The 12,212-nt window shown below is 37.9% G+C and overlaps 1 protein-coding gene across 1 annotated transcript; it reads right to left on the bottom strand.

Annotated features, from left to right (window-relative positions):
• Window positions 1–2,186: 2,186 nt before the first annotated feature.
• On the bottom strand, window positions 2,187–8,213 carry ppa2 (inorganic pyrophosphatase 2). The gene is given in 15 exon segments (XM_034688840.1): window positions 2,187–2,640; window positions 2,739–2,756; window positions 2,759–2,777; window positions 2,876–2,944; window position 2,982; window positions 3,060–3,145; window positions 3,269–3,345; window positions 3,348–3,413; window positions 3,886–4,027; window positions 4,153–4,239; window positions 4,524–4,643; window positions 5,631–5,684; window positions 5,775–5,819; window positions 5,921–5,985; window positions 7,905–8,213. Coding segments are annotated over 15 exon segments (1,173 nt in total). The 5' UTR covers window positions 8,206–8,213; the 3' UTR covers window positions 2,187–2,617.
• Between the last annotated feature and the right edge of the window lie 3,999 nt (window positions 8,214–12,212).

Below are 12,212 nucleotides of genomic sequence, written 5' to 3'. Positions count from 1 at the left end.
CACAGATTTTCTCTTACTTTCTAATGTCATTTATACTGTAAATTGAGCCATGCTTATGGTGAATTTTATATTTGGAGGAGAAAAAAACACATTGGTGTTAATTTAGTTTTTTCCCAGGTTCACTCTGTTGTCAGTGACTGTTTTTAATGTACTTACCTTAGGTTCAATGAACAAACCTGGACTGTGAATATTTCATGTAGTTTAATGTCTGTGGTGCTTAGTTAATGGCTTTTATACACTGAGGAACATACAACAGGGTAAGCTCAGCGTCAGTTTCAGAGGGCAGCTGGCTTGCTGTGGGGTCTTTTAATTATTGCAATCTAACTGTAAGATAAACAGATGAGATTGTACAGTAAGTTAATTTCCCTTTTGGAATTACTGTTATAGATTTGTGTTGTAAAGAATGCTAACAGCCTATTTCATAGTATTTTGGGGGGTTCAACTGATTTCATATCATGAGGTGCTATAAAACCTGCTAGAAACATACAATGTGAGACTTTAGGAAAGGAGAAGGCTTTTAATAATGTACAGTAACAGACCTGTCATATACCTCAAAACTACTCTGGCAATAGGAAAAACTGTTTTTCTTCCTTTGTGTGTTACTTTTAAAGTGTTAATAACAGATAAACTTAAGGCCACCAAAAGGCATGCAAGTTCATTTCTTGCTTTCTTAATAATCCCATAGAAAGCATGATTTGAACTTGAATCTTTGATGTTACTGTAAAATCAGGGACATTTTTAATGTCATTTTTTGTACATTGTCATTGCCTGTATCCATCTTGTTTTTCTCATTTCAGGGACTTGCCTTTGCATCCCGAATTCAATTATTGTTTACTCTTTAAACAGGACAAAAACTTTGTGAGGAAAAGCAAAGTATCCTTCGATTTTCATTCTTAAATTTTGGCCACTAGGACGTGGTAATCTTTTGAAAGTAATTTGAAATATATGCACTGATCTGACTAAGGGAAAGTTTGATGACTAAATAAAAAGCAATGTATTTGCTTTTGATATGAGGCAAGAACAGGGCAATGATTAAAATAGTTTGCACATCTTTGTGCCTGTTAATAGTTAAATTTATTTATAACCACTAAGCAATTGTAAAATGATTTAAAGTTCCCTGTCTGTCTGATTTAATTAATGTGATATAGAATGAAACAATTGTCATGTTGTAGTACTTTTCCCCACTCTTCATAACATTTTCAGTTTCTGAAAGCACTTCATTTCTTTTCAGGAAAAAAATATGTAACAAAGAATTACAGAACATTTTATTTAAAAAGATTGTAAATGTGTTAAAAAATAAATAAATTATGTCTGTTGTACATACCAAGAACCTGTATTGCAGAAATACAGCTCATTCTTCAATGTTGATTTGAGTTCATCTTGTTTTGTCAAATGAACCCACGGCACCTCTATCAGCAATTCTCATCATATCTTCAAAATTCCCTCTAGCTGTTTCAGGTTTAAAGAATGATCATGGTTAGATTATCCAGGAAGTCTTTGTAAATCTGTGCTAACTTTCAATAGCAATGTTTACACTCATAGTATCCTGTTCGCTCAGACATTAGAGGTCCTAGTTTTTTTTAACTGTTCCTGTTTTGTAAAATAAATCTACAAAAAATGTCAAATATTGTTGTACAGAACCAGCTACAGTAGCAGGTTGTGGTTGAGAAAGGAGAGGTGTCTAAGATATAGCGGGTTAAAAGCATAGCCATACTTGAAGATGCTTCAGAGTGTTTCTGAGTGATGTCAACCTTACTTGAATGACCTTTCTGAGCTGAACCTGTGCGCTATATGTGCTCAGCTCAAAAGGTTCAGCTAGCAGTTGATACACACTTGGTCCTTTTTTTGCAGTTAGACACTAAAGATATAAAAAACGGTGCAACTTTTTTCCTGTTATTTTATTTTCTAAGGCTTCCCTTGTTATCCTGAAGTTTGGTTTGCTACGAAACAATGGAATTAAGGATGGATATTAATACTGTAAGTATTGTAATGTACTGAATGCAGTTTATTTGAAAGCTGTTTATTATATCATTCCTGATATTGCTGAGATGTGGGTGTTTTTTTAATAAAATTTATATTTATTTAAAGCAATTTGATTTGTTTCTCCAAGTTAATACTGATATCCACTTCCTGTGCATAATTGAACGCATGCTGACGGTTTTTAAATGTGTAGATACAAATGAGACTGTCTTTTTCCCACGTTTCTTTTTATTTGCCCAAACAGAACAATGTACCTTTTTACAAAATGTGTTGTTTGTGATCACAACAAAACTGAAAACAGCCTTAAAGGAAAATTAGAGTATAATAGCATAACTTTCAGTCTTATACAAGGTTTGACCTGGACATAAGCTATAAAAGTGCTGCAACTCATTACATGATTTTCACCTTGGTAGAAAGGGTGTTTGTTGGTGGCTAACCACGACATTTGAATTCAACAGAAAACCAATAAGGCGTTAAACACGACATAAAAAAAAAATCATGTCTTGTCTCACACATGACAAAGTAGAGATCTCTACTAACTCATTAAAAGTATACTCAGAAATCCAGCAGCACATTAAAGATGCACCCGCTTCAATGCTGAAGGAGTTTTGTTGGCTTCAATGATAAATACAGGCCTTCAGACAAAATGCCACTTGTCCACTGTTAAGAGAAGATAAAGTCATATGAAGATATGAACCTTCAGAATGTTGCACCTTAAACAGGTAAACAAGATATGGTGCAGGTATGCCTTTACTTACCCTCTGGAGACACAGGAGTGTGCTGCCAAATGAAGGCGCCTAGGGTGTCAAAATGACAATCACCAAACCCAACTTAAATGCAGTTTTGTACATTCTGTATGTTTGCTACTTTTAACAGGATATGAGGAGGTTCTTACCGATTGGACCAAACCTCTGGCCTCTTCTGAGCTGAAAGTAAAAGGGCTATCACAGCAGGAGGTATTTTGCTGTATAAATAAGAAAAAAGAAAATGGAGTTCATTACACTTACATAGTCAATTACATGTGTACATAGCACACACAACCACACAGGCTGGAGGGGGTTTTACCTCCAACAACTTACCATTCAATTCCTCCACTTTTGGTCTTCCTCTGCACTAGTGCCCTCCAGTGCTCATGGGTGGACTTAATGATCTGAACTGCAAAGTCCTATGAAATTGACAGATACAGAAATGGAGACTCTTTTCAGAGCGAAAAACATGTTAGCCTTTTATACTACAGACTTCAAACTCTTAATACAAACAGTATTGTTTCACACATATACTATAACACACGAAGGGTCTCGGTACCTTGTTCTTTGAATTGTCCATCGAACCCAAATTGGTTCTCAGGCTTTCCATCAGGCACCTATATTTCCTAAACCAGTCAACAGTGGCCTCTAAATGACCAGGTCGGCTCTTGCGAACATCCTCTATGTCTGAAGAGCACAGAACAGAGTCAAGAATGGATCCATTTACAGCATGCCTGTCTTACCAAGGTGCTAAATTTTCATCTCAGCTAGAATAATGATGAAATGTTTATCCTTGAGAAGAATTTTTAAATGTGAAAATTATGCAAAAATGACATTGAAATTACAAACACACAAACATGTATGAAGAGCTACAAAAAATACAATTGACATGTTTGTCGGGCCTTTAGGATCTACACAATGTACTGGAAAGAAAGGTTGAATGTAAACAAAACTATGTTGACAATAAAACTTGAGCCGTGTGTCTCTCCGCTGCAAGCTTTCCTAAGGGTTTCTAGAGATACTTCCATTACCAGTTGACTTGCGTTGGTTCTCTTGTTTAGCGCAATGAAAAGACGACACTTATTTCTATGAAGTTTCCCGGACTTATATTTATGAGGACAGGAAACATATCTGTGTGAGGCACTTTCTAGACAATTACTGTTCATATGACCCACTATTAGGTTTTTGGCATCCGGATCCTCAGCATTGATAGCGATGACCTTCCAGTCCGTTTCTCCCTCATCAATCATGGCCAAAATGCCAAGAACTTTCACTTGGATTACTTGACCCTGAGAGCACACCTAAGAAATAGACCCAAAAATGACTGTGAGTCAATCCACCAATCACGTCTTTAAGTTTTCTTGAAAAAATGAGCAAAACAATCTTGTAGTGGTGCAATTTAAAAAGTTATCTGTAGGAGTCTTACCAGAGAGCCGATCTCACAGACATCAATGGGATCATTATCACCACAACACTTTGTGTCTGCGTCGGTGTGGTTCGGGTCCTCCCATGTCTTTTCAAAAACAGTTCAGAAACATGTATGAAATTGAAATTTCCTTGTAAACATTTAAACTAACTAGCTGACAATATTAAGTACAAAAGCACATGTAAATGCACTCGTATACAGCTTGAGATTAGAATAAATTATACACTTTGATTACAACAAAAAACAGTCACTAGGGGTTTCGTGAGCAATATTGTATTTGGCTCGGATCAAAACACAGCCTAAGGAAGATTGACGTTTACAAGACATTTCATCAAAAAGTCATAAATGCTTAGTTTCTGATGTTTACTCACCTGTGGGAGAGCCCCATAATTCCAAATGTAGCCTTTATGGGGAAATATGTTAGCGACATAGCGAAGCTTTCCTTTCTTTACATCCTGTTTGATCGGGTTCAGTGGTTCCTTTGTTGCGATCTGGAAATTGAAGCAGTGTGAAGGTGTATGTGCTCATGTGTATGTGTATAGGTGCATGCAACGTGCTGGTACTGAGGTTTCAAGCTAAGAAAAGACGACATCGACCTGTCCTTCCACCCACTGTTATGGGGACTGTAAGATCTATCTACGATAAGGTGGACGAGCTAACCCAGCAGCAGAGGTAATACTGGCAGAGTAGCATCATGCTAACAGAGCTAACACCGGACACTAACGCCACATTGGAAGGATTACACCTGCTGTGGGCGGACAGGATACAGGAGAGCGAGACTGAACACACTGGTGAAGAAGGCCAGCTCTATATTGTTGAAATTCTTGTACTGTACACCTTTTTGTTTGCTGCTGTAACTCCATGAATTTCCCCGTTGTGGGACGAATAAAGAGGTATCTTATCTTATGCTTGCTTCGGATTGGCCAGCCTTTAAGCTAGTCAAGCTGAGTACAGTAACAGCAGCTTTTGGCTACTGTTAAAAACGTATTTAAGGGGCGCTGGTGGCCTGGCGGTCTAAGTGCCCCACATACAGAGGCTATAATCCTCGTCGCAGAGGTCACCCGTTCGACTCCCAGCCGTGACCATTTGCTGCCCGTCTTCCCCCACTCTCTACTCCCCACGTTTCCTGTCTCTCTTCAGCTGCTCTATCAATAAAAGGCAGGAAAGCCCAAAAATATAACTTTAAAAAAAACAAATTCAAACTGCCACTTAAAACTTGTGATGTCCGTCTTTAGGGGCTCATCAAAAGTTTCAAGCTACTGCTAGGTTAGGCTTTTTAAAATGTATTATCATTGAACTGACCTTGACACACCTGCTTAAGTATACCTGAGGTGCTATTACTTATATCAGTATCAGCCTTCACTGAAGTTGTAGTGTGGCTGTCTTATTGTAAATGTCATCTAATAAGGACACTTACACTAAGGTTTATACAAGTTAGAGCACACTACAAGTATGGTACTTACCTACAGCCTTCTCACCTCCATTTTGGCATTCGTCCATCGCGGTACCTCCACTACCATGTTATAGAGCACCTGAGGAGACAGGTGAATGCTGTATACAGTATATGCTTGGTTTAATGTTTATAGCTGGTACAAGTGACATCAAATATATGAATTTGGTACCTCACTCTCATTCTGCTTGGCCTTTTTAGCTGGCACATCATTTTCCTGTTGAAAGAAAAGTTATTCATTACTGGTTTGCTATCCTTGAAAATAACTACTGAAGCATTTAAGAAACAGACACAATACTTAGAGTATCAGATAATTACCTGTTCTTTCTCTGCTGTTAGGGGAATGTCATGGAATGGTGAAATGTAATTTCCTTCCTTTGTTTCTAAGAACAAACAAAAAGAACATTAGACAATAAAACCCTCATGCATATAAATGTGTTGCTGTGAAATACACAAATGTTTTTTCTTCAATCAACAATGGCTTGAGCTCTAGTTAGCTGAGTTTCTGATCAATTCAACGAATAACTAATTCAGATTATATTTTTCATATAGACCTAAAATTCTATGTTTAAGATTTCTTAACATGAAATGCAAGTTCATTCTTGACTGAAATATCCTCCTCAAGCCTATTCAAGGAATTTCAATTGCATCTCATAATAGATTTTTCTTTGGTTACACTAACATCAATTACACTAATTTTTTTGTTTCAATAATACAGATTGAAATATGCATATAATATCATAACCAGAATGCAGGAAATGATCCAGCATGTAAACAGAATAAAGCTTCTGTGAGGACATTTCAGTTTATTATGAGTTTATTGACAAAAAAGTGGCTAATTTTGTCTTTTACATACATATGTAGTGTTTTGTGACAAACATATATCTCCTGCTTTCTTTTAAAAGTAAGATGTATCACTCATGTGAATATTTGCTGTGGAAAAAGTTTGAAAACGGCTGACTCTTACAGTAAGCTGTAAATGGACTTGACGGACACCTACCCCTGGCAGTGGTTCACGAAGGGATGCACAACATTATCGGCACGTTATCGGTATCAGCCGATATTGGCTTTAAAAATGAACTATCGGATATCGGCCAACATGCCGATAGCAGCAGCCTGTAAGGTACATGTAGCTGACTAATTTAGGCACATTTACTGACAAAGAGTAAACCCTTTATTTAATTTGGGCTAAATTGCTGTACAGTTGCACTTTTCACATGTTCCCTGTGAAAAGAGGTTAGGTTTACTTACTATGTCAAATGTGAAATTGCCCTGGTTGTGGGTATTGTTATGATTGTCTCAGGGAAAGCATCATCAAAGTTTTAAGTGGGATGTATCTTTTTGTATGAATTTTGTTTGAAAGCAATTGTCAGTTTTAAGTATTAAGTATGTTTCTAATTATGCACAAGAAATTAATATAACATAACAAATGCGATAAGAGTATCACCGTAATACTGTACGCTAATTCCAATACAGAAGAGAATTGATGATCTCTGCAATTAGGCATGCAGAAAAAAAATATCGGTATCGGTATCAGTAATCAGCTAAATGAGTTGTAAAATATCGGCATATCAGATATCGGCAAAAAAAACATATCGTGCATCCCTAGTTTCAGGCATTTAAAAATACAGTGCACACAAAAGTCGAACTTCTTGCTCATGATCTGTTTAGCATTTGCAGCATATAAAGATGGGGCAATATTAATTTCAGTCTTTCCAACAGGCTCAACACCACTCAAAGGGGTTTAAAGGTGATACTTCAGAAGGTTAATATTGCAATATTAAAACAAGTGCTTCCACAATTGCACCATCAACAGAGCAAGAGTAGGATTCAATAACAATTCAAGAAATGTCTCCATTTTTAAAAAAGTTACATTATGTGCAGCAAGATTTAATGAAATTAGCTTTATTTGATACAACTGACTGAATTATAAGATTGTTGCTGAGACAATACCTGCTTGTTTCTGTAATGTGTACTTATAGTGCAGCTTTTGATCACGTGACAAGAAACAGGAAGTACAACCATGTGAGGGTAGGTGTTACGGTGAACAGTGCTTACCTTTCTAATAGTCATTTCAACCTGACAGAGACTGGGTTATAAATAGACCTGTTAATGCTGTTAAATGTAGGGTCTAAAAAGAGTGCCAAGTGTGAAATAAGCATAACGCTAGCAGCTCAAAGGTCAGACTTTTACCTTGACCTGGAGGTCGACCTTAAGTTATCTGCAAGGAACCAAGTCCTGGTGCTACACTTTTATGCTATGACATGCATGGTTCCTCCCATGATATGTAGGGTAAACTTACTAAAATATATCCGGAAGTCGGGAGAATTGGGGTGTCCTCTCTGCTCCGTTTGATAGTGCATCGTTTTTCTGCAATAATAAAGGTGAGAGACGGCTGCTGCTTGTGCGACCAGTTTGTTTAGAGAACCAGAAGACGAGCCGAAAACTGTCACCAGGCAGCCGAGCGAGGAGCGCAGCAGGAACGGTCTCATTATAGGTTCTTCTTCCCCTTTGGGTTCCTGCTTCCCGTTCTCCACTGCCTCCCACACACACACACACAAGCACACACACCGGGAGTCACAAAGACGGCCAGAGTGAACCATGACTTCCGGTCTTTGGTTTTCGAAATAAAGCATCCACAGTTGAATTTATGCCGAGGAAGGAAATATGCTATCATGCTGTTAGATGGTGGGGCAAAAGCAGCCCCGGATCTACCATATGGGCAATATGGGCCCTCCACGATGGGGGATAAAAAGGTGCCTTTCAATCCTATCAGATGGCAAAAAAGGCGATGACTAGTTAGAAAACGGCAATGTACTTTATAGGTTGTAATAATATGTTTCTCATGAAAAGTCCTTGTTAAAAATGTGATTAGTTTTACCTGACCCACTATCAGTTAATATGTGTGAATCAAGCGGCAACTCTGGTCTCAAAACGATGAAGCCCATGTGGAAGTGTTATGAACTGCAGTACATCAAGAATCCGCTTGAGGCTGGCTGTAGAAACACCGGAAACCACATAGACACCAATTCTTAAAAGACAATCTTTGCAGCATTAATAAACATGTTTACAGCCTGGTACAAAAAACGGCTGGCTCTATGAAGCAAATCTCTCTATCAGCACACATTGTACTGGGGGTGAATTTATTTCTAATGCAACGGTTCAGAAGATATTAAGATTACGAGTTTTTGCCCAAACAAGGACATGACTGACTTGACTCCTGGTCGGGGACACATAGCTGTTGGCTAGGAGGCTAAAACTCCGCACCTTTACCTCACACTCTGCCTGGTTGAGTTCCGCATTTCCAATATGGCTGCCGCCCTTGATTGGCTTCCAAACAGCTCTCAGGAACAGATGGCTGACGTCCCGGATACTACATCCATATTTCATGTTGTGAATGTGTGTTAGAGTAAAAGAGGGCATAACTATGCTCAGTGACAGCCTAACGAACCAATCATGTGCAATTAAAGCTTTCAAAAAATGTATCAGAAAGAAGTGCAGGAAAACTTGCCCAGCGACAGAAAATGGACATCCAAAAGCCCAGCGGAGCGGCGAAGAGAAAGAAATGAAAAGAAAAAGACAAGGCAGTGATAAAAAATGTCCGCTAAAACAGATGGCTGGCCCTAAGGAAGAGACAACTAAGGGAACATAAAAATGAAATAAAAAACAGAAAATACATTAAGGGTTTCAAATGTGCTGCCCTTGACAGAGACGTATCCAACGTGTTTTTTTTTTTTTTGTCTACTTGAAAATATTTAATTACCACTTGTTTTCTTGGAATCTCAACATGTTTATCCCATTATCTTAAAATATACAAAGGCGATTTCCCTCTAATTTCAGGTAAGTAGTCTATTATAAGGGAGAACCAGCAATAGTCTACCCAGAAAGTCTAACGGGAAATAGCCTATGTCGGGAACTCAAGAATACGACTGGAATAATTAGTAGTTTTCAGGAAAAGCACAAGCAGCAACCTCTGGTCTCAAATATGAAGCCCATGCCATGGCGAAGTATTATGAACTGCAATTCATGAGAATCCGCCTGAGTCTGACTACCAGAAACACCAGAAACCACTTCACACCAATTCAAAAAAGGTGATCTTTGCAGCATAAATAAACTTGTTTACAGCCTGGTTCAAAAAAGGGCTTCGGTCTTTGTCCCTAATTTCTTTGTCGGCACACACTGTACAGGGGGTGAATTTTTTTCTAACACGACAGTTCAGAAGATATTAAGATTACGAGATTTCGCTCAAATAAGGACATGACTGACTTGAATTGACAGGCGGGAACACATAGCTGTTGGCTAAGAAGCCCAAACCCGCCTCTTTGCGTCACACTCTTTCAGCATTTCCAATATGGCGCTCAGGAAAAGATGGGTGACGTCACAGATACTGCGTCCATTATTCATACAGTCTATGGAAACCCTCACTGTAAAACAGTAAGGGAAATACATGAATGCATATCCAATTAGGGCTTTTGATGTCCCCCTTGTAAACCTCAGCTTACTTAAAACATTACATTCATTTTGACAGTAGGACTATATTAAGGGGGAACTTGCGGTGTGTCTGAGACTGTCAAAGTTCCTGTTTATTTTTTTGTCTGCCAATGAGCTTTTATTGTGAAAATATAAATATTTTCCACCGGAAGCAACTTTTTTCTTGTCTCTTTAGAACACTTGCACTGCATTCTTGATGACCATGTGCAGTATTTTTGTTTTACTGCCACCTAGCTAATCTGTACCCCTGAAAATACACCCAAACACTCAAGCACGTTTGCATCATAGGTCAGTTTAACGCTTTTTTAAACCAATGCCCTCTTCTATGATATAATAATATGTTTCTGTCTTAAACAACAATTAAGAAATGGATGAATAAATTAAATTATTTTATGTTCTCTTGACAGCTGTTTTCATCACAACTGCACAGCTATAAGTGAAAGTATTAATAGTTAGTCTGAACATATCTTATGAATTGCATTGCTAACATTCAGCCGAAGCATAGGCCAGCCACCATTAATACTAGGCTTATTTTCAAAGCATAAGCCACCACTTATACTAGGTCTACTGTAAAAATATTGTCATGTTCAATGAATAACTGGATGTTGAACTTTTACTCCACAGTGTTCTCTGCAAATTTGGCCTTCAATTTAGAACAATAGGCTCTTGCTTTAATGTCCCTTGCTGCTTTTACAACCTGAAGTTTATAGATTTTTATCATGGAAAGCTTCACAAAACATCATGAGATCAAAGTCCATAAGCATCCATTGTGCTGCAGTGAACAAACACCCAGCCCAGCCACCTTGATGTTTCTCTTTTACTGTTGTATAGATTGGTCCCTGTTCAAACAAATGACACATCGCCTGCCATAAAAAGCTATGGTTATCAAAATCTAAGAAGGCATACCAGCCTTTGATACTGTTGCCAAGGGGCTTTGATTCTGCCATGCACAATATCTGGTTTGTTTCAGTTCTCAGGAAAGTAGCTGTAGTAGAGGTCAAGGTTAAAGCACTATGACTCTAACTTCTGATGGAGTGAGGCAAACTTGGCTGCAGCAAGATTTCACAAGGGTCACAAGGGTCACGAGGGTTCACAGACGACTAAGAAGTCAGTTAATCAGTCAAACTTTTATTCACATTTGTGAAATATGGATAGGTATCAAACTGAATTGTGTGCCTGTTTCAAAGCATTGAGATTAAGTTCTCTATGTTGTTTTGTCCGATAACAAGCTTTAAATATGGGTCCTGTTATTATTATTATTATTAGCCTTTTATGACTACCTCTTATTAACTCTTTGAGATCATATCAAAACGTGCTGTTAGTGGTCATAATCTTTTCATGGGTGCTTAAAGAAATAATCTAAGTGTACTTCTATATTCTATACTTGGGATGCAGAATCTGTGGCAGTGTTTGTAATATGGGGTCATTGGAGGACTCATGCTGTTTGAAAGGCAGGGGATTAAAAGAAGTGAAAAGGCCACCAGGTGAGTGTGGTGAGGCAGAGGTGCCCAGATGTTTTTCCACCACTGAGCAGCCAATTCAGCACTTTTCATGTTTCACACTGGAGTGCCACCCTGCAGAGCCTATTATGTGCCTTTATTTCAGTTCAAAGACATACTGGTAGATTTTTTTTGAACAACAGTAAACTAATTGAGTAATATTCTGATAAATTTATTCTCAGGTTCCAGCTTTTCAAAAGTTACAATTTGCCACCTTGGGACATTTTAAAAGTTTTTTTTCTCCTTTTTAAAAATAATTTAAAGACTAAACTTTCATTGAAAAAGAAAAAACTACACTTTTCCCTTTAAGCAGATCATAACACGCCCCACCAAGACTTTATTAAAGTCACGAGGTATTCTAGGGCAAAACAATTAATACAGACTGGAGATACGATTGTTTACCGACTTGCATGTTTGTATAGAGTGAGCAGTTCAGTACAGTTTACCTTTCCAAGTTCATTTGGTTACGCAATGCCGCTGATACTGACGTCTGATGTGTTTGAGCACAGTTAAGCATTTGCTTGTTTAACTGGGACATACTTTTATTCTTGTGTTTTTCTTAAATGCCCACATAGGTAATGATGAAGATAATAATAATGATACATGAGATGATACTAAAG

The sequence above is a fragment of the Notolabrus celidotus genome, chromosome 7 (assembly GCF_009762535.1).
Source record: "Notolabrus celidotus isolate fNotCel1 chromosome 7, fNotCel1.pri, whole genome shotgun sequence".
Taxonomy (NCBI): domain Eukaryota; kingdom Metazoa; phylum Chordata; class Actinopteri; order Labriformes; family Labridae; genus Notolabrus; species Notolabrus celidotus.
The sequence above is the reverse complement of the archived record's forward strand: the minus strand, read 5'-3'. Positions and strand labels throughout refer to the sequence as shown.